The sequence below is a fragment of the Tympanuchus pallidicinctus genome, unplaced genomic scaffold (assembly GCF_026119805.1).
Source record: "Tympanuchus pallidicinctus isolate F22 unplaced genomic scaffold, pur_lepc_1.0 scaffold26, whole genome shotgun sequence".
In the NCBI taxonomy this organism is placed as follows: Eukaryota; Metazoa; Chordata; class Aves; order Galliformes; family Phasianidae; genus Tympanuchus; species Tympanuchus pallidicinctus.
In genome coordinates, this window is record NW_026294743.1 from 2,642,789 (window position 1) to 2,663,672 (window position 20,884).

Below are 20,884 nucleotides of genomic sequence, written 5' to 3' on the forward strand. Positions count from 1 at the left end.
CAAGTCCTCCTTGCTCCAAATCTTTACTCTGGTTTCAGGGACCTAGAATTCATAAAGGCTAGTAAAACTGATGAAGGCAAGGAAGGCATTTTGGCTTTCCTTTTCAAGATTCACTGCTGCTTTATTCAGCGTTGTGATTGCTGTGGTCCATTACTTGGCTTTAGTCTTGCAGTATTCTCTTCCAAAGCTGTCAAACTTCTGTTTTATTGCAAGGCATTCATAGAATCATCACAGTTCTAAAGAAGACCTCCAAGATCATCTAGGCCAACTGTCAAACTTTTCCTTGGGAGAGAGAGAATGGGCTTTTTGGACAATTCTGAGTATAAAAATAATTTGAGAGATTAAGTCTCCTTGCTGGACAACTGAAGCTGGCAGAATTTTACCTGACTGTTTTCGTCAGCCTCTGAGCGATGCATTTCCACAGAACATTTATGTTATCCTTGAGCAGGAGAAATAGATGGTTGTAATATTTAATAAATATTCTTCTCTAGTCAAATGAAACTTAGAGTAGCTTCTCTTTTACAGGACAAGAATGGGAACTTTTTAGTCATGTTTATTAAAAAATACCACTGCAGGTGGAAATGACAATCTAGAGCTGTTTCCTAAGTTAGGATATAGGTATGAAAATAAGAGACTTCATGTGAAGGAAGATGTCAGGTTTCTCAACCTTTACATTTGTTTCTATCTTAAAAGGAAACCAGCATCTCCTGATGTGTATGCGATAACTTAGAGTAAAGGAGTTGAACGCAGGTATTTGCTTTTATCTGAGCTGTACAAAGCTTTGATTCTCCTTACCTAGTGAATGCCCAATTGATACTGTTTTTCCTTGCAGTCTTCTACTCCCCACCTGCTCATTTGAGCTGCTTTTCCTTTCTCTAAAAGCCCCACTTCAATCGCTGTAACGCTATTTGTTGTCTCTCCTCTTGTTGTATAACTGCATCCCTCAGCTTTCTGAAGTGAAACCATAAGCTGATTCCCTCCAGTCATCACTTCTTCCCCTTCCTTCCTACTCGTGAAGTTTTGTGCTACTCCATGTGAGACTTTCCACTATTATTAGCTTGCTTCTTATGGGCAAATAATTTGCATCTTACTGTATACTACAAACTTGAAAACACTGTGTAGCCTTAGCGATGCTGAAAAGTAGGAGCTAGAAATGGTATTCATCAAACTGTAAGCAGGAGTTGAAGAGAGCAGACTATTCCTAGTATCTCAAAAGGCAAATAACCTCTTCTCTTTGCTGTTTGGTATGATGGGGAAGTGACAAAGCAAGAAGATGCTCCCTAGAGGAGCGACTGCCACATGACTTCACGCTCAGCGAGCAGTGGTGACAGCAGGCTGACTTGTGGCCCAAATCCTTCTGCGTGCCACTGGGGAAAGGACTGATAACTGAGGGCATGCGGCATGGTGAAGCGTAGGTGAAAGCCAAGTGAAATTGACCACACCAGGCAGGTAGAGTCCATTAAGAGCTTAATCTCCACATTCTCCTCCTCTTCCTTACTGCTTTGTTTCCTTTCTCTGGGACCATAAGATTTCAGCGCCACCACCTTGTTTTCTTTCTCTCGGTTGCCCTTCTATTCTCTTCTTAAGCTGTTGGGGTATTACAAAGAGGGTGTAGCTTGAGATAAACTGCAAATCTACTTCTGTGCTTTCCTTTGTCTAGTTTGTAAGCTACTGTGTCCAAGAGAGAGATGAGCTTGATAGATGCACAGTCCTAGATGGTAGGTAAACCCCGTGGGATCCTGACAGTTCTTGAGATCCAGAGCAGTCTCACTGTTTCTCTAGTGTTTTAACACAAAGCTAGCTAGTGAATTGAGAAACCACAATTGATTTCCCTGAGGAATTTGCCACCTTGCTGGTGTAGCAGAAACTCTGCCTCTCAAAGTATGTGTAACAAGGTGTTCAAGAACTTAGACACGCTTTCATTTAGCAAGCAGCTGTGGCTTAAAATGCTATTGCCTTTCTACCATACCAAGCTACGAGACTTGATACTGAAGCAAATGAAGAGGCCAGTTGCATTGTTTTGCTAGTTGGAGTGTGAGATGTTTCTCTACGTGGGTTAGTAATGTCTTAAACTATGGCAGGTGTTTGCTAATAAGCATGGTTGTACTGAAATCTTCAATTAACCAGAAGCGGAAAGAAAACAATAGAGGGAGTTCTTAATCTCAGTCTGATTTAAATTAAACCACTCTTAAAATGGGGGCGAAACTATTATTGATTTTAGTGAACTGAAGATAGAAAGTAGTGAGAAAGATCAGCAGTGGAGCACATGCGTACTTATTTTGTTCATATTTGTAACTAATAGCCCTGAGCCAGGTGCTTCAGTTCCCATTTGACTTAACAGTTCAGGAGATGTTTAGTATTTTATGTTGCAAAATATGAAATTAATTTCTGTGTAATTAGTTTGTAGTAAGTCGTAGTGTGTAAAGGTCAAATTTTCTGGAGAAATTCTTCATCTCAAATATCTGTAGATTTAAGTCTCCTAGTTACAGGCTCGAGTGAGTTTTTTTTGCAAAATGCACTCAGAGAAAAGGGCATGAAGAGGTACTGTAGTGAACTGTGGAAAAGAAAAGGCAACTGCAGTAGCAGTAAAATGAAAACCACGAGACTTCCTTGGTGAATCTGAAGAAACATCCCATAGCAGTTGAGTAGCAACTGTATCTCTAGGCCTGTAGTCAGTGTATTTCTGGCCCGCAACTCTAAGGTGAGTTATGGGCTAGCAGCCTTCTAGCGGGGTGGTGGTGGTGCGTGTTTGTTTGGTGTAATTGAGAACTGTATCACTCTACCTAAGTCATGTGCTATATTTGCAGCCGGAACATGTAAGTGCTGTAATTCTTCCAAAGGGATTAACGGGCTGAATTTACATTTCAACTAGAAGCAGCTTATGCTGAAATTAGTATAAAATGACGATGGCTAGTTTGCTTAGCAGGATCTGGACAATATTCTGACAAAGCTGTTTGTGGCTTCGGTAAGAAATGCAGGGTAGGATGCGCTCTTCCGTGATGCATACCCACTCTGAGGATGCAAGGCTGTAGTGGAACTCACAGGAACCTCAGTTTTGGAGAATATTCCTAATGCCTTGTGTTCTCTGTTTTTTCATGTGGCATAAGCAACTGAGGAGTCAGAAGAGCATGGCCCGTGATTTCAGTAGTTCCAAAAAGAGGTTTTGTTTAGGTTGTTGTTACTGACTGTGGCCCTTGCCCTGTTTCTCATTTAAAAGAGAAAGAAGTTTAAAATCTTGGGGAAGGAGCGTGTGATTGCCTTCTTCAAGAGCTAAAGCCTCTCTGTGGTTTGAGATCCACTGGTTATGCAACTTTACCTCCAACTTTGCAACTGCTTATTATTCGTCCCAAGGTGGTAATAATCAGATTGTAATGACTTTTGATCATTATTTAATGGCCTTTGTGAAACCGGTTGGTGGCCTCACCAGTAATTAACTTGTCATTATTTATTATTATTACAAATCCAGTACTTAACGTTATGAGTTTACAAAGCATTTGCAAGTGTGCATGATGTTATCCAGGAGCTGTTATCCTATGGATTTGTTCATCGTGTTGTGTTTGCCTCTTAAACACTTCAGAGCAAGGAGAAGTTTTGTAAGGAAGTCTTGTTTGCAGGATTGAATCATAGTTACTGCTCAGTGTAGAAAGAGTGGCATCACTTAAAAGAGAAAAGAGGAGGAGCTTAAGCTGTTGAGGATATCCCTCCAAGGTGTGTGGGGAGGAGTGCCATTTCAGCGGAAGAACGTTGTGCTCATTAGATACTGACAGTACAGAGGCTATAGGCAAGTACTTTCTCTGCTCAGTAAGAAATTAATCTGAAGCTGGTAGCAGCATTGAAGAGATCCTGTATATCTTTCCTTTGATTTCCTGGGGACACACAACTTGCTTGACGATAATTTCAATAAGCTGTATTTTAAGCAGACTATGGCCTAATACCATAGTCTGTCTGGGGGCCCAAGAGCTGCTTATAATGGCCTCTTTCCTTTCCCCCCTCTCCCCCCCCCCCTTCACTCAGCACATTTTTTGTTGTTTTTCTAAAGCTGACCCTAACAACAGAATTCTTAAAGTTTCAAAAAACGTTGTGAGGATGTTGGTTAGTTTTTAGGTTTGTGTTTAGCAATCTTTACGAGTATTTGTTGCGTTACGTGATGGATTCTAGGTAGATTTGGATTCCAGGTAGCCTGTGAAGGTTTTAAGAATGTTACATCACTTATTACTTTGTAACACCTTGTTTACTCAATTTGTTTCATTTTTCTCCTGTGTAAGTGAGGAAAATATTTACTTTGTTCAAAAGTGGTTTGAGGCTGAACTTAATTCATATGTGTAACTAGCTTTGGTGTTTGGAAGGTGCCATACAATCATTACTTATTAATAGCAAGACCTGCAGAAGGAATGCATTATTTATATTATGTTATCTGTGGAAGACTCGCAACTATTTTTTGTGTGTTTGGACTAGAAATGTTCAAAAGTATGGTCAGCCAACGTCTTTCTTCTTCCTCTCTATATGGCCAAAAATATAATGAAAGCTTATTTTCTAAAATGGCAGAATACCCTTAGTCACCTTCCTTAAATCTTTGATTCCATTGTGGCTGAATGCAGTATCTTAAACTGCAGTATCTTAAACGGGACAGTATGTAGAGTAGTGTTGTTAACCAGGTGAAGTAGGGAGAACAAAGTTGTTTCCATATAGACTATTTCCAGGCATGGGATTAGAAACTGCTTAAAGCTGGAGCATATCAAGCTTCTACCTGTTTGTTCAGCCGTTGGGATTTATTTTGCTGGAGGGCAGGCTAAAGGTTTGGCCCTCTGAACTCTATATTAAACTTTTGGGACATTGGTTGGACCTCAGGTCATCTTCAGAGGTTTGGTGCTGCTGTCACTTGCCAGTTCCTATGGCACTTGTAAAGAGCTGTCTTCTCACAGTGTCATTGCTGCAGCCACCTTAACTCCCCTGAAGGCGGATTCAAATGATGGAGGAAAAAATTAACATGCTATAAATTAATGCTGACACTGTCAGCATTCATTTACGTGAGAAATGCAAGAGGAAGAGAGGGTGGGAAGAGTGATGATGCAGAAAGCAGCGTTTACTGACGTGCTGTTCTCACAGAGCACCTGAAGAAGGGCTGTTGCAGCAGCAGTGGGTAACAGCATGGGGCTGCTGCAGCCTCCTGCACTGAGAGCAGTGCTCAGGCAGCTGCAGGTCTGGGGTGTGCACAGCTGGCCTGGCTCAAAACCCTGCCATTGGTGTTCAGTGAAAACATAATAATGAAGAAGGGTTTAGCACTGCAACCCTTCTGAAGTTAGCAAAGTTACACGGCTGTAGTCCCAACGTGTCAAAATTGGGGTTTGTGAGCTAGAGTTAAAAATAAAGCCTCTGATATTCTTTTAGGTTATTATCAACACAAATCTCCAAAACAGCACAATGTGGAGGACTGAAAGCAAATAGGGGATTCGCTCTCCTGAGAGAATTTTCTCTGTTACACTTGATCATGAGGAAGTATAAGGTGGCTGTTGGGATATCAATCAGTTACATGCATTGGATTAAAATTAATCTCCCTGTGAAGATGAAGCTGTACTGTCAGATGGCAAACCAATTGTAACCAGCAGGTGTGCGTTCTTTCTTAGAAGTGTCACCCATATGTCTGGTTTTTAGCCTTAGAATGATGCGTTAATGATCGTGTGATGCTGTTGTACATATAATCTTTTAAATATTATTTAGGGTTGTTTGTTGTTGTTTTTTTTTTTCCCCGTGTGGAGCAGGGAACTGTGCTGTAAAATGGCAGCGTTGTTTGGAGCCTTTCTAATGTGAGGTGGCTGAGTGTAAGGAGTAAAGGCTTATCAGGTGGGCTGCCTGTCTGCTGCTCTGTGTTCTCCCCAGCAGTTGTTGATTTAGAAAGTGTTCTGAAGTTGGGATAAATCCTGATGTGAGAAAGTGATGGGTCCGATTGTCAAATGCAACAAATCTCATAGGTATACGTGCGAGAAGAATGCACTTCTTTAGTTTTGCAACATCTGACTCATGATTTTGATTATGTATTCTGCTAAGTTCAAAGTTTCCCTGCACAAAGTGAGAGCTGTACGAAGCAGCCGCGCTTCAAATCATTTTACTTCAATTGTAGTAACAACTTTGAGTTTAAATCATTAACAACCTCTGGGTGAACTTCTATCCAAATGACTGCGAGTCACAGAGAACGCTTCCCTTGCACCAGGTACTTCTGGGCTTCAGTCGGACCCAATCCCTTTTCTGTTCTTTCCTCATGTTCGTGTCTGTCTTTGAGGAGATGCATGTGGTTTGTGAAGTAATGAAAGTTATGTATTGGTTAAAGAAAGCTGCTGTATGGGGCTCAGAACACATCTGGCGTTGCTTCAGGATGGAGCTTTGTGCATCCCTGCATTACAGCGGGAAGGTGCGTGTCAGAAGCATAGGTTGCTGTGTGCGTGTAGGAGAGCCGTGTAGCAGTGAAACCAACCATGAGAGGTGACCTGATCTGTTTCCTTCCCTCCCCCCTTCTCCAGGAGCTGTGCCATCCGTGCCCAGTTCATCTTCCCGTTTGCCAAACCTGTCCCCTACGTGCACAGCAGAACCCCTGCCCTGCCCGGGCCCTCCTGGCCCGCGTCGCGCACTCCCTGGGCTGGCGGCTGTGCATCTTCTTTCTTCCCGCCGCCCCCTCGCGCTGCTCCAGTTCGGTTTAAATGAGCCCTTCTTCCCGCGTGCTCTGTGGAGGGAGCAACGCCGGGGGGGGGGGGGGTGGAGGGGGGGGGTCAGACGGCAAAATTACAGTTTTGCTTTTCAATCGCGGGATGACAAAACGCCTTAATATTTTCCAAAAAAGCGTGCCTGCCGTTATTTTCTTTCCCACCTACTCCGCGAGGGCATTACGGAGCGAACGCCCGAGCCCCTCGCACCTCCTTTCCTTCCCCTCCCTCTCTTTCCGCGAGGAGCGAATGTGTGCGGGACCGGAGCAGCGCATCCTCCGCGCGCCCCGCCGGGCACGGGGGCACCTTCCCCTTTGCTCTGCCGCGTGCGCGCGCGTGTGCCCGCCCGCCGGGCTCTGTGTGTGTGTGCGCGTGTCCCCGCTGCCTCCCGCCGCCCGCGGGCGCGCCGCGAGCGCCGCCGCCGCTGCCCTTTGATCCCGCGTTAGTGTCAGTTAGGGGCCGGCGGGCGCAGCCCTCGGCGCTGCCACCGCAGCCCTCGGCCCCGCACGGCGCCCGCCGGGAGCGCGGCCCCGGCCGCCGGGGGACGCGGCGAGCGGGGACAAGCCAGGTGCACGGCCGGCTCGGGGGGAGAGGAGGGAGAAAGGGAGCGCGGGGGGGGAGAGCCCTCCGCGGCGGCTCCGGGGACGCCGGCTGCAGCCCTCGCTCCCCCGGCGGAGAGGGAAAGCCCGCCCCGGCCGGCGGCTCCCCCGGGGGGCCCGGCTTTGTGCCCGTCCGTGCCCCCCCCCCACTCCCCCCCCCCTCCCGCTCGTGTTTGATCTCCCGTTAAACAGAGGAGGAGAATGTGAAAAAAAGGGGGAAAATGCCCAGGAGGAAGCAGGAGCAGCCCAAGCGCCTCTCTTCACGTAAGTGCCCCCTCTTTTTGCCATTTTCTCCTTCCTCCTCTCCCCGTCTCCTTCCTCTCTGCAGCCGCCTCCGCCGTTTCGCGCATTAGTTTAGGGTTACAGAGGTGAAACTGACAAAGACACAGCCTGGGTTATTCCTCTTTTAGGTCTGAGCTCAGGCAGCCATGTTGGTGATGAACAGCCTTGTGCCCTTTTAATTTTTCCTCTCTCTCTCCTTTCCCCCCTTCTTTCTTCGCGTCCCTCGCCCTTTCCTCCCCCTCCCTCCCCCCGCCCGTGATTGTGCATTTGTGCTCTGGGGGGGCGGCGTGGGGCTCTTAGGGGCCGGAGGGAGGGGGTGCCGTTAACGGGGTGGGGAGGGGGGCTCGCACCGGAGGGGAGGGCGGCGAGCGGGGAAGCGGCTGCCGGCGGCTCGCGTGGAACCGGCCGAGAGGTCTGTCCGCGGCTAAAGGTTGCGGCGGGGTGGGGAGGTGGGCACGGCCCCCCGGGGCCGGCGGCGGAAGGGGGGTTGGGTTGTGGGGGGAAGGGGGGGGAGGCAACCGCAGCGACCCCGCAGCCGCCCCTACGGGAGCCGGGACCGGCGGGGGAGGGGGCGGCGGCGGTGAGGCGGCCCGTAACGGCGAGGTCTCCGCGGAGCGGGGAGAGGCGGCGGCGCGCGCGGGGCTGCCGCTGGCTGCGGCGGATCGGGGGCTCCGGCGGCGCTGCCCCAGCCGCCAGCAGCAGAGCACAGGGCTAAAGTGCATCCCGCCGCTCCCGCCTGCGGGCACCCCGCGTGCACGCTCACGCTTGCATCCCCAACGCGGTTCCCCCTGCCCTGCTGCTCCTCGCTCCCTGCCCCCTCCTTCCTATTTTCTCCCCTCTTTGCAAAACAGTTAACTTTTCTCCCGCTCTCCTTCATCCTCTAGTCCCCCCCCCCCCCCCCCCCCCTCCCCCTCCCTGCCCGCATTAAGCGCTCGGCAGCTATTGAGGGAGAGATGGAGGGGAGGGGACCTAAAAATACCTTGCCCCTGCCTGGCCCCGGGGGTGCCTTGAGGCGAGCAGGGGGTGGTTGCCGGGGGTCATTTGACCGTCTCCGGCGCATCTGCCCGGAGCGCGCTCTTCGCGCGAGGCCGGGGGCACGGCGGGGCCGAGGACTCGGTCAGCGGGAGTTCAGCGCGGCGGCCCCGGCCCTGCCGCTGCCGGGGGGCGCCGCTGCGGGCGGAGCGCGGTGCGGTGCGGCTCCGAGCGATAGGGGCAGCGCTGCCCCGAACCCGCCGTTCGGAGGCACGGGGGCCAGGCCGGGGGGCGGCACTCGCAGCCCGGCGAATATATCTCTCCCCGTTTTCTTTTCGCTGGTTTGAGGAAGGTTCGAGTTGCGCTTTTTATCGATTTTTCTCCACCTCCCCCTTTTCCCTTCCTTGCTCCTTTCCCTCATCCCTTCTCTCTCCTTTCGCCCCCGTGCAGCCCTGCCGCGCTCCGCCCGCCGCAGTCGGCGGCCCCGTGCGCTGCTCCCCGCGCACTGCGAGGCCGGCACGGGGGCGGCGGCGGCGCCGCCTCTGCAGCGCCCGGCGGGCGGGGGCAGGGGCCAAGCCCGGGAGCTCGAGGCCTCGCCCGGCGGCGCGGGGGCCTCCCGGGGGGAGTGGGGGAGTGGGCGGGAGGGGGGGGGCGTGCAGCGCCGCCGCCCGGAGCCCCCTGTGAGCGGGGGCGCGGCGGGGAGGGAGGGGGGGATTTCCTCGGCCCGTAGGAGGCTGCGGGGCGGGCCCCACGGGCGGCGCGGCGGCTGACCTTGCCCCTGCCCTGCCCCGCGCGGCTGCCCTCTGCCCGCCTCTCGGGCTGACACGCAGCCCGGGCTCCATTTTAGCTCGCGCTGCCGTGCACTGCCTGCCGGGCTCGGCTCCGGCTCTGCGCTGCCCCCGCCCGCGGGCTGCGTCTCGGGCTCGCCGCGGCCCCGACCTCCTGACCGCCGCGCCAGGAAAAGTCGCGGCCTTCTCCGAGCGAAGGGACAATCGTCTGCGTTGTGCGAAACGGGCGCCGTGTTTATTTTGTTTCTTAAATGCACGGCCTCGTTTGCAGCTCTTTTGGCTGAATTTTTTAGTTCAATTCACGAGAGGTGTTGGGTTGTTGTTTTTTTTCCTGATGTGTGAAGCATGCTCGCTGTGTCCCACGCTGATGGTACTTAGTGGGTTGTATTTATTTAGATTTTTCCTATGGCCCGATTGCGTTGAATTAAAAGCTCTCCTCTGACAAAAATATGATAATAACATGTTGGGTAAATAAGGAAGAATTGTAGGAATGCAGATGCAGCCTGCAGCACTGCACATTCAGAGGATGGCCTGGAACCCACTGCACTCGGTGTGCAAGTGGTATGAAGGGTGGGTTTGGGGCTGGTTGGTTTTTTTTGTAATGTGTTTCTTTAATGGACGTTTTGTGAAAAATACACTTTTTTCCCCCCCCCTGAAGGTTTTAGCCATGTATTTTCTTAGGTTGCGTATACTTTTTGTTGTTAGGTGTTAACGATAGCATTAGAACAGGGAGCCTGCTTGCACATCCAGAAGATGACTCGGGTTGCGCTGAGCCTCAGTTCTGCCCCAGCCTGGGTTTGGCGCTGCGCTTGAGCCCGGAGCTGTGCCACAGGTCGCTGCTGGTGCAGGACTGCTGTGTGGTGCACTCGGTGCCTGTGTGACCGCTTTTGGTGCACGTGGTATCCTACGCTATCTCCTGATAATTTGGATGCTCTTGCAGTGGCTGGGAAAGCAAATAGGCATTGTTACACTGAACAGCTTAGTAATGTGGGGCTATAAATAAGCTGATGCGTGACCCTATGGGCTCTAGAGAAGCTCGGGTAGAAAGTAGTGTTTTCAGGATCTCCAGGCCTTATTTCATTTCTTACAAATTGTGTACGCTGACGTGCATCTGAAGAACGTGGTACGATGGTATGCAGCTGCTGCCCACTGGGACCCTGATTTTATCTTTCTGTATATTGGACGCTTCTGTTCATTGGCTTCATTTGATAACTTCTGTAAGTTTCGAGATAATTTCCCAAAAGAAGATGGCACCACCAGAGCACCTGCTCTGGTAAAGAAATTTTCTACCTTAAGGGTTTGTTAGAGATGTAAGAGACCATTACAACAATGTCACTGAGTTTCAAGTGAGTTGCAAGACGCTGACGCTTAGGTAGCTTAGAGAATAAGAGTTGATTTCATTAGATGCATTAATATCACTTGCTTAAAAGGGCAGGGTTAAGGTTGAGCTCACAGTTACTGGAGTTGTTTACAACACAGTTCAACTTGGAAGGGTCCTTTGGAGGTCGTTTGGTTAAGGGCCCTGCTCCCAGCAGAGTGACCCCCAGCATTCAGTTGGATGGGCCATTGGAAACTCCACTGAGAACATGAATTGCAGCTGGAGCTTCTGCATGCAAAGAAGTGTAATTTTTGGAAATCTTTAGTCACTGATGCTGGTGGATAGTCTTCACTTGCATTCTGGAATATAAGAGAAAGTGCTTCCTTTTTAATCTAAGGCACGAGTGAATGAGGTCAGAACTTCAGGAATTCTTGGATAGACAACGGCTCTTTGGTATACAAATAAAATACTGGAGCAGCTCACCTCAGTTTGCACTGAAAGAGCTTCATAAGTTAAAAATTTATTCAGTGCGCATGTGTCTCATGAGTACTTTTGGATGCACCTTACTCAGACAAACCAATTCATTTTCATTGGCATGTTTGAAGGAACTTTATTTGTTCCTTAGTGTGTCATAGGTGGGGTCTTTTTTGTGCTTTTTTTTTTTTCCTCTTTCAGCTGTTCAGTGCTTCGATCCAAATATTTTTTTCTTCTCTGTACAGTTAGAATCTTTGGAAATGCGTTCACAAATACAGTTTTCCTCTGTTCTTCTTATCTTGACCACCTTACGTTCTATCCTACCTCACGCTATTACGTCCTTTTCTCAGAGTTCCTCACCTTACACAAGTGAGATGGAAGAGATCAGCCTGAGAAGTAAAAGTTTTGGGAAGTTTTGAGATAGCAAGTAGATGTTCAGGATCTGGATCGCTACATTGTCTCAAACACAGCAATCACTGTTCCCTGAGGTTTGGTCCGGTCCCAAAAGTTTGTGCGCACTGCTGTTTGTGAATGAATGCCACAATATCATTTATACCAAGCCTGTGTTTGTCACATCAGGCAATTAGAAGCTATATGCAGAGTTATGAAGGATGAGCTACTGCTTCTGTTGGCTGTCTTCTGTTGAAGATGGAGATAAAACGCTGACATAATCTTAGTTTAACTATCAGAAGCTGGATTTGTGATTATGAGGGGGCATAACTTTTCTTGCTTTTGTGGTTAAGTTTGGTGTTAGGTATTCCAGATACTGCGTTGTAGTTTTCTAATGTTTCTATACAAAACAAACAAGCAAGTTTCATCATGTTTGATATGATGAAACTTTTTATTATGTTTTTTAATGGTGGGTTGTATTATCAGAGTGTAAAGAAAATACTGATAATGAGATGAATTAGAAGGGGTTTAAAGCTTGCTCCTTTTTTATTTCTGCAGCTTGCTTTATATGATACCTTCTGGCTGCAAGAGAGAGAGGGTTGGGGGGGGGCTCAAAAGACTTCCTGGTGTCAGAAAGTCCTCACCAGCATTTGGCTTTTCTTTGAGACAAAGGGTTTTTATCAGGAACAGGAACCTCTCTTTTAACAGTGTTTATTACCTTACTAGCAGGCATTGCTTGTACAAGGGGAAGCTTTCAGCATATTTTCTATTTACTATTTCTAACCTCTCACCGCTGCAGGGATCATGATATAGCTCACTGTTGACAAGAGGGTCCACGTAGGGAAAATTATTATTCTTAGTATGATTAGGTTAATAATTTCATTGCTATTATCGTAGTTGTCCTGGTGGTACTATAATGTACCTCTTAAATGAACAGCAGCGTTTAGCTGGATGGAGTAGCATCCACATTACTCTGTCTGGAAACACTGTTCTTATTTTGTCTCACGCCGTTACAGCAAAGTCTCATTATAGACTTTTCAGAAATAGCTTCACTCTTTATGGGGATTGTTTCTGACGTCTGAAATGTCTGTATCGAGTCATTCAGTGGTCAGTGTCTGAAGTCATTCACTGGTAGGCTCTTAGTGTTGTCTGACGGTACGAAATATTAGTAGATCTCACTCAGGTGTGAATCAGAGTAACAAAGAATTGGTGTTGTGCTCGTTAAGTTACTTAAGGTTTAAGATCTTATGAATTAAATTTCAGAGAGAGCAGAGGGACAAAAAAGTATAAAACAAAGACAGGCTTCTTAGTCGGCAAAGCAGGAAAGCCCGCAGGTAGAGCAGTAGAATGGGAAATGTAAGAACGTGTAGACAATGCATTTTTTATTTTTCAGTTTTAAAATGGACAAAGAAAGTACAGCTTCATCTTTGTTGTAGCATGATTGTTGTATTTTTCATATGTAAGAAGGCAGAAATAGGAAGAATTAAGTTTAACAGAAAAAAAAAGAAAGAAGAAGAGCCAGGAGGAGCTGGCTGTTCAAAGTGAAGTATTAGTAATTTCCTATAATTTAATCAGACAAGATCCCAGAGCAAGATAATGAGAGCATGACCTACAAAAGAGGACTTTTTGGAAGTTAAAAGGGTTTCTAACATGAAGCTTTGCTAGGCATATGATTTGTCATGAAGCACCATATAGAGGACCTTTTTTCTTTTCACGTTGCAAAGAAATCATAATGTGGACATTAGTTCAGATGGTTAGGAAGAGCTAATTTGGCTTGTGCCTGGAATCCTTTTACTGTTAGAGCTGTTAAACTACTCCAGAGTCATACTTGATGAATTTATATTCTAAGTAATGTTTTGTTCTGGTTTACCGTTTTTTTCTTGCCTAGTTTGTCAGTCGTGATACTATGATGTGTACCATTGGAATTTACATATATAACCCCCCTTCGTGGTTTATGGAGCCTGAAGTGTTGTGTGTTTCATGAAAACAGTATGCAGAAATCTTGGAGTTCAAAGCAGCTAGCAGTATGTAATGGTTGTCAGTTTTCAAGAGATTCTCTTTTTCTCTCCCCCTGACTTTTTACTTCATATTTTAAAGTTGTTTCTATAAGCAACAGTAAATGATGTGGTTCGATATGGGCTGAAGGAAAAATAACCTCAAGAAGGTTGCTAACCCTTTCCCCAAGGATTTTTTTTCCCCCAATAATTTTAGTTTGAGTTCTAAAACTCAGGCTGTACCCAGACTTGAGTTCAAAGGAAGCATGTTGCAGGGTGCAGTCAGCGTAGCTCTGCGCACCTACACATGTACACCCCAACAACTGTGGCTCATTTCATGCAGGATTCAGTAACTTGTATCCAAAAATTCACAGAAGAGCTTCTCTTTCAGTTTTTGGTTTTGGAGACTAACTCAGTGTCATAGCTACAGAACCATTATGCTCCCAAAGATGAATTTTCTTCTCATCGTGTGCCTTCAGTGGTGTTTACAACCTGGTTCTCCAGTTAGCCTAAACAACAGGCGTGCTTGGTTTAGGCCTGTAGGTGTAGGCTTTCTAGTTAGCTCTATTGCTTAAAGTTTCTCTTGGCTTTCCAGGGATTTCATGTTTGTGGTATAATTACACTCAACAGTAGAATCCCACGGCTTAAGCCTAATGCTTAAACTAACCTGTTAGATTTTGCAGGTTGAGAGAGGTGTTAAGAGTTGGCACAGAGTGCAAGTTCAATTAACTGGGAATCATGGAAGGGTTATGTTTTTGGGGTTTTTTTTTGAGAAGCAGGTAGTAAGGAGAGGAAAAACTGGACCATACAAGCAGTCATTTCCCTCGTTCTTTTCAGTACTTAGGTGATAGGAATGGAAGTTGGGGCTGAAGGGATGACTAATGCTGATGGTACGGTAGATCAAGAAAAAGAAGCTTGTTATGCAAGACTACAGATTTAGCTGCTGCTTAAAATATGTTGCATTAAAAATGAAAGGGTTACCAAGCAGTAGAGGTCTTGTGGTGCTTGACTTAACCAACAGATTGAGAAAGTGAAGTTAGGCTCTGTACATTTGCGTTGCTTCATTTCTTTTGTTTGGGACAGTCACTAGAACAGAAATAAATTATTCAGAACAACTCAAAGCAAGCTCCTGTCATCATTCCTTTAGATTCCTTTAGATAGCATGGTTTTACTTCTGGAGGCTCCCTCCCCCGAGAAGGGTTTATAACGGCAGGACCTCATCTGAGATTTGCTGCTTGAATGTCTTTTCTGCTTTCAGAAGGCTTTGTAAGCAAATAAGTAGAATTATGTCCTCCTTGTTTAAGGCCACTGAGAAGTTTTTCTTGGAAGTTTCTGTAATGGAGAAGATTTGGTAAAGTCTTACTTTAAAACTATAGCTCCCTATTTTAAACAGGTGTTTTGGATGTGTCCTGGATCTTGATACCTGATAGAGTTTGTAACATGCTGTCAGAAGTGGGGATTCTGTTGAGTTCTTAAAAGAAATGGCAAGTAACTCTCTGAAAAATGCTTTAAAAATTGGTGGTTTTGTCAAGCGTGAATTTTGCGTAATGGATGATCCTCATGCGCGACTTTACTAATGAACAGGAATTCTTTGTAAGCCACTTCGTTTTGACTCGTGTAGTACAAATAAGCCATGATAACTCATCTTAGGTGAATTTATTTTCTCAAAAATGAAAATAGTAGCAGATCTTCTGCAGTAGATAATCGTGCAGTCAGGAGCAGGTAAGGGAAAGAGAGAATACTGGGCAACTGGATCCAGCTAGCAGCAGGTGTTGAGGCTGTTTGAGTTCCTGCTTGCATTCCTGAAGCAGGAATCACTCCCCTTGTGGGCTGCTGTGTCAAATGTAGACCTCGCAGCTGGTGCCTCAGGACTCATTTCATCTGTGTTTGAAGCAGAATCTTCACTTTTCTACCTTTGTATTTCTAGCTCTTTGAGGCCACGAGGAGCCCTTCTTAGGCACCAGTGTAAGCGTAACAGCCTAGAGCTGCTCTAATTTCTGCTGCCCACAGGCTCTCATCCTGCTCCTTGTTCTGGAGGGGAAGGGTTGACAATCCTTTTGTCAATTCTGTGTTGCCAGAGGGAGTTTTGTGCACAGAGAATAACTCTGAAGGGGGCTCTTCTGCCCACCTTGAGGTACTTGTACATTGCCCATAAGGTATAAATGGATCTCGCCATAATTGCTTATACGTCTTCCTGCACAGTGCTATGCCACGTTGAGATAACAAAGCAAGCTCTAATAAAGCTACCTTGTGTATGGGAGGCAGTTATCACAGCAGTCTACTCAGGTTAATTCAGCCATAATGCTTCAGGGTATTCTCAGGCTGGTTCAGATATCACTACATAGCACTGTGTTATTTAGCATGGACATACTCTCATGAGAATCGGAGTTGTTGTCTTCGAAGGCATTTCCTAGCCTGCAAAAAAAATGTTGGTAAAGCCCACGGAGTCTTCAACCAGTAAAAAATCAAATCCCGTAATCCAGTGATGGGCTGGAAGTAGGTGTGAAACATCCCTTTCTCCTCCACCATTCCTCTGAATTTTAGGTGAATTTCTGAGCAGAATATAGAAATGACCCATGCCCTGAGTAGCCATAGCATTAGTTTCTTATAAAATGAGTTTGGCACAGAATCCTAAATCTCCTTATTTTATTTAAGTTTTGAGGATGGTTCACTTTTTATTTGGTGCTTGCATGAGAATTAAGACCACTGACTTAGTGTGTCTGAGGCTGAGGAGTTCCTATTCTGCATGGGAAGAATTGTTTCTGTGTTAGCCTACCCCTACAAGTAGCTTCCTAATCCTCTCTTGGTTGGCTTTGCTCGTTAACCCCAAGCAATCCTCTCAGGGGCAAAGAAAGCAGCTGTCTTTGGTAGCAAACAGCAGGACAAAACAAACAGTTCTTGAAGCTTCCTTTAGATACTGTAATATCTTCCTTCTGGGAGGAATTAGAGAAACAGAGAATATAATTTGCCGTGTTTTAATCTGACTTTGGGAGTGAGGAAAGTAGTAAATTACAGGGAGCAAGATTCCTGTGGCATTTGTAGGAAGGAATAATTTCAGTATCTAAACCCTAAGCCTTTTGTTTCTGAGGCAGACTGAAAGCTCAAGTGCATAAAGCACTCAGGTGAGTAGTGGAGGAGAGTAAAACTTAAACAATGCGCCCCTCATTTAATATATTAAAAAAAAAAAAATTGGAGAATCTGCATATCCCAGAAATTAGCTAAAAACTGATCTTCGTTAGATTAGGTATGCTGTCTGTTCTCACCTGCAGCGCTTGACCATTGACATGCTATACCATTTGGAGGCTTCCACACTGTGCCCCTTGGCAGGAGCTGTAGACATGATAGGGGTTGTTGAAGATGTTGCAGCAGCTTGATGTGAGGCTTCCTTGGTTTTCTTTATTAGGGCTTATGTATTTTAGTAACGTAGGAATTTCTGTTTGTTGTTTCCTTGATTTTACTGAAGAACAACCTTTGTAAATGTGTTCTAAAGCAACAATTTGGCCTATTTTAACAGCGTTTTTATAGGAGTCAGTGGTTTGAATAGTTACCATCAGGTTTTCTCTTAAGGTACTTTATAAAGGGGAAATAAAGTTCACAGTATTTGCTGTTGCAACCTTCCCAAATTCAATATTTATGATAATCTAAGATGACTTTTCTGAGTTCCGTTTAACTTAATTTTGAAAAACAGAGCTTAGTGCCTCTCAGTAACAGTGGGCCGCCTTTGCAGATTTGCTCTGATCGCCCGCGTGCTGTTGGGGCAGTGCAAATGTTGAGCAAGTTGTCTTGGCCTTCCCAGGTGAAGTTCTCATTGCACAGGGGAAACACAGGAGAAACAGAGAGCTGTAAAGGCTCGTGTTGCGTTCCTCCTTTACCATATACTTACAGTACCATGCAGGAGAAAACCTGCTCCTGTGTATAGACTGAACAGAAGCATCTGGATTATTGAGCGTGTAGATGTAGTGACTCTTCTCAGTTGAGTGGAAGGATTTGCTTTTGCCACTGGGGCCGTTGTGAAGTTGTTTTATTTGTAGTCAGAGAAGGAAATACTGAGCTGAGCAGAAAGTCAAAGCGCAAGTCAAAATGTACAGCACAGGCAGTTTTCTCCTTCCTTTCTTAGGAGCCAACTGGGTTAATTTTTGCTCAGGACATGAAAACTTGCCTTCAGCAAGCAAGATTTATTTTCTTGCTGTTTTCCTAGTGTGAACGTAACAACTACATTGCTTGTAATATTTTTTGCAAATAAGAGATCTAGACTCCGTCATAGAGCTATCTGGGCTGTTTGTGATGGTGTGTGGAGGCTCGGAGGGATGGTCTATAGACAAGAAGTGTCTGGCTTTTTGGATTCTTGTTTCTTTTTTTTATTATTTTTTCTTTTTCCTTCTTTTTCTAATAGTTTAACAAGAAGTTCTCATCAGAGATTCTTCTCACCTGTTGGAAGAGAACTTAACAGATATCTGTTAAGATATCTTCTTTTTATTCCAGTGTAGCACTACTACATTGATGAAGACGAGTTTTCCTCTTTTAGCTCTAAAACCACTCGTGATGTAATCACTGCTTTAATCACTGATGATGATGATTCTTTTATTTCTTTTTTTTTTTTTTTTTAATCCTTTGCCAAAGGATTTCTAGATCAGCCGGAGAGAATGGTCAGCATTTTCATGCATGTAGGAAAATAGAGCAATATCTGTTTTTCATTTTGGTAGTGCTACTACTTTATCAACGAAGACTACTGATAGTTGCAGAATACAATGAAAAGCTTTTTGGAGCTGGTTCAGTAGAAGACATGCTATGCCTTTAAACTTGGGGAAGACGAGAGGAAAAGTTAATGCTGCCATTTGTACTATTCCAGACGTTGTTGGCTTTGCTTGAGATGTTAGAGCCAGCGGTCATGCAGAAAGCAGACTAGAAGTAGCATGTTTTTCTGTAAGTCTCTAAATATTCTTTCATGGGAGTGTCTGCTGGATTTCTGTTCACTGCAGTAGTGATTAGACATAGGAAGGTGCTCTCGAGAGCTACCTTGTGCATGAGAGACAAGGAAATACTGTTTCCATCTCTTCTCTTGTGTTGGTGTAGTGCATAGGACTACAAATCGGGGAGCCAGACAGCCTGTTGTCCTCAGTATACATGGTCTGACAAAAATTAGTGTCAGCCTGAAAGTGAGCTTGTATTGGAATTAGATCTACTGTAGGAAAGATGCATATAGCAATTTCTCAGGTAAACCAAGGCACCAATGGCTGAAGTAATGCATGTGGATAGCAATTTTCCCTCGGAGGAACTAGAGGTAAGCCGAAAAAATAGAAAATGTGCTCCTTGAAATGGCTAGGTATGTGCTGAATGTTGCTGTATGGTTTTTGGTTTGTTTGTTTGTTTGTTTGTTTTTCCCAGTGATTTCAAAACCTTCTAAAGGGGTTTCCGTGGGTACTGAAATTATGCTGGGCTTACATTGTTGCATCTGGTGGGAGTTCTCCCCTTCTCTATTTCAGAACTTGACTATGTCTTCCAAAAGGTACAGGAAACCAATTCTATTCAGAGAGACCTAGACGGGCTTGAGCAGTAGGTCCAGGAGAATGTCTTTGAGGTGCAGCAAAGCCAAGTGCAAGGCCTTGCACTTGAGTCAAGGCAACCCCCGCTATCAATACAAGCTGGGAGGCAAAGGGATTGAGCACAGCCTTGCCAAAAAGGACCTGGGGGTACTGGTGGATAGCAGGCTGGACGCAAGCCAGCAATGTGCCCTTGCAGCCCAGAAAATCAACTGTATCCTGGATTGTATCAAAAGAAGCATGGCTGGCAGGCTAAGGGAGGTGATTCTACCCCTGTGTGCTGGTGAGGCCTCACCTGGAGTGCTGCACGTGGATGTGGAGTCCTCAGTACAGGAAAGACACGGACCTGTTGGAGCATGTCCAGAGGAGGGCCACGGAAACTTTCCAAGAGATGGAACACCTCTCCTACAAGAAGAGGCTGAGAAAGACAAGAAGAAATGGTTTCAAGCTTTAAGAGGGCAGATTTGGGTTGGGTGTAAGGAAAGTCTTTTACAGTGGGCGTCCTGAGGCGCTGGAACAGGTTGCCCAGAGATGAGGTAGAAGCCCTGTCCCTGGAGGCATTCAAGGCTAGGCTGGAGGGGCCTCTGAGCAGCCTGATTGAGCTGTGGATGTGCCTGTGCATTGCAAAGGAGTTGGACTAGGTGACCTTTAAAAGTCCCTTCCAACTCTAAGGATTCTGTGATTCTATTTTCAAATTGCTTTATCAAAGCGGAAAGCAAGACAGAAGTAAAGGTGGAGTCACTGGCCTCAAATAATGACAGTGGGGGAGCTTTATTTTCTGGAGCTATGACTTTGCTGTTCAGAATTATTATTATTATTATTATTTTTTAATAAGATTGTTTTAATCTTGTTTGTAGTAATTAAGCATTTCCTGCTAATTTAAACAGTTGGTTTTGGCAACATACAGATCGTCTTCTCGTGTACTGGTTCTAGTAATGTAAAGTTAAAAAAATCTACACAAGAGTCAAGGAAGCAGATAATTCACTGATTTATCAACCTTAGCAGATTTTTTTTTTTCCCTTACAACATAGTGGTAGCTATGGTAAATTTACTCTGGATGGCTTAAGGGTACCAATTCTATATGGTGTGTACAACACATGAGGGCACCTCTTAAAATGAATGGTTGAAGGATCAGGTAATCAGCCTGTGAAGCTTTGGTGCCTCGATTAGCCTTCTGGTCAACGGTCTGTTCCTCAGAAGAGTTTGAAATTGCCCTCCACAGCACAGCTGAGAGCAGAGGTGCTTTGTGGATTTTCCTTGGTGCTTCTAGATCAGTTTCAGTCTTTTGGGTATTTTGAGAACTTTCCATGAACTTAGCACTGTGCGTAAGCAGTAATGCTAAATAACTGTTGTGATCGGGAAGCTATTTATCTTTGTGTCAAATTGTTTGTGTGCAACACAGTGGCGTTCTTGAACACTTTCCTCACTTTGGTCAGCCCATTTTGTGGGATGAATTGACACTCACAGCTTCTCATGCACTTCCTTTCCAACTTCAAGGATGACTAAAATCATGTTGTTGTGGCAACCTTGTCAGTTTTAAATGAATAACCATGCTAGAATGAGCTGACATACTGAAGAGTAAACCAATGTTATAATAACGTGCACCATAAACCAAACTCTTTATTCTTGTCTGCTCAAAACTGTTTGGAACATGTAAGGATTTTTGTGCCTGCTTTCTGTCATTGGGATGGTGTCTGTGCTGAGGCTTGCAGTACATTTCAGGCAATGAAGATGCACTCTGCTGCAGTAAAGAATTGAGACAGCTATCACTGCAGCCAGTTCTGGGAGGTGGCAGGGCAGGTGCAGGCCTTAATTAAGATGAATTGTTAGCT

The 20,884-nt window shown here is 45.7% G+C and overlaps 1 protein-coding gene across 4 annotated transcripts in view; it reads left to right on the forward strand.

The window, feature by feature from the left end:
* ZNF827 (zinc finger protein 827) overlaps window positions 1-20,884 on the forward strand; it is a 132,933-nt gene that overhangs the window by 18,688 nt on the left and 93,361 nt on the right. Inside the window, exon 1 of one of the 4 annotated variants that reach the window (XM_052690439.1) lies at window positions 7,381-7,558. The exons of the other annotated variants lie outside the window; for them this stretch is intronic. Coding sequence (XP_052546399.1) covers window positions 7,516-7,558 — 43 coding nt within the window. The 5' untranslated portion in view covers window positions 7,381-7,515. Of the gene's footprint in view, window positions 1-7,380; window positions 7,559-20,884 lie in introns of those variants that run through there. 4 annotated transcript variants of the gene reach the window in all.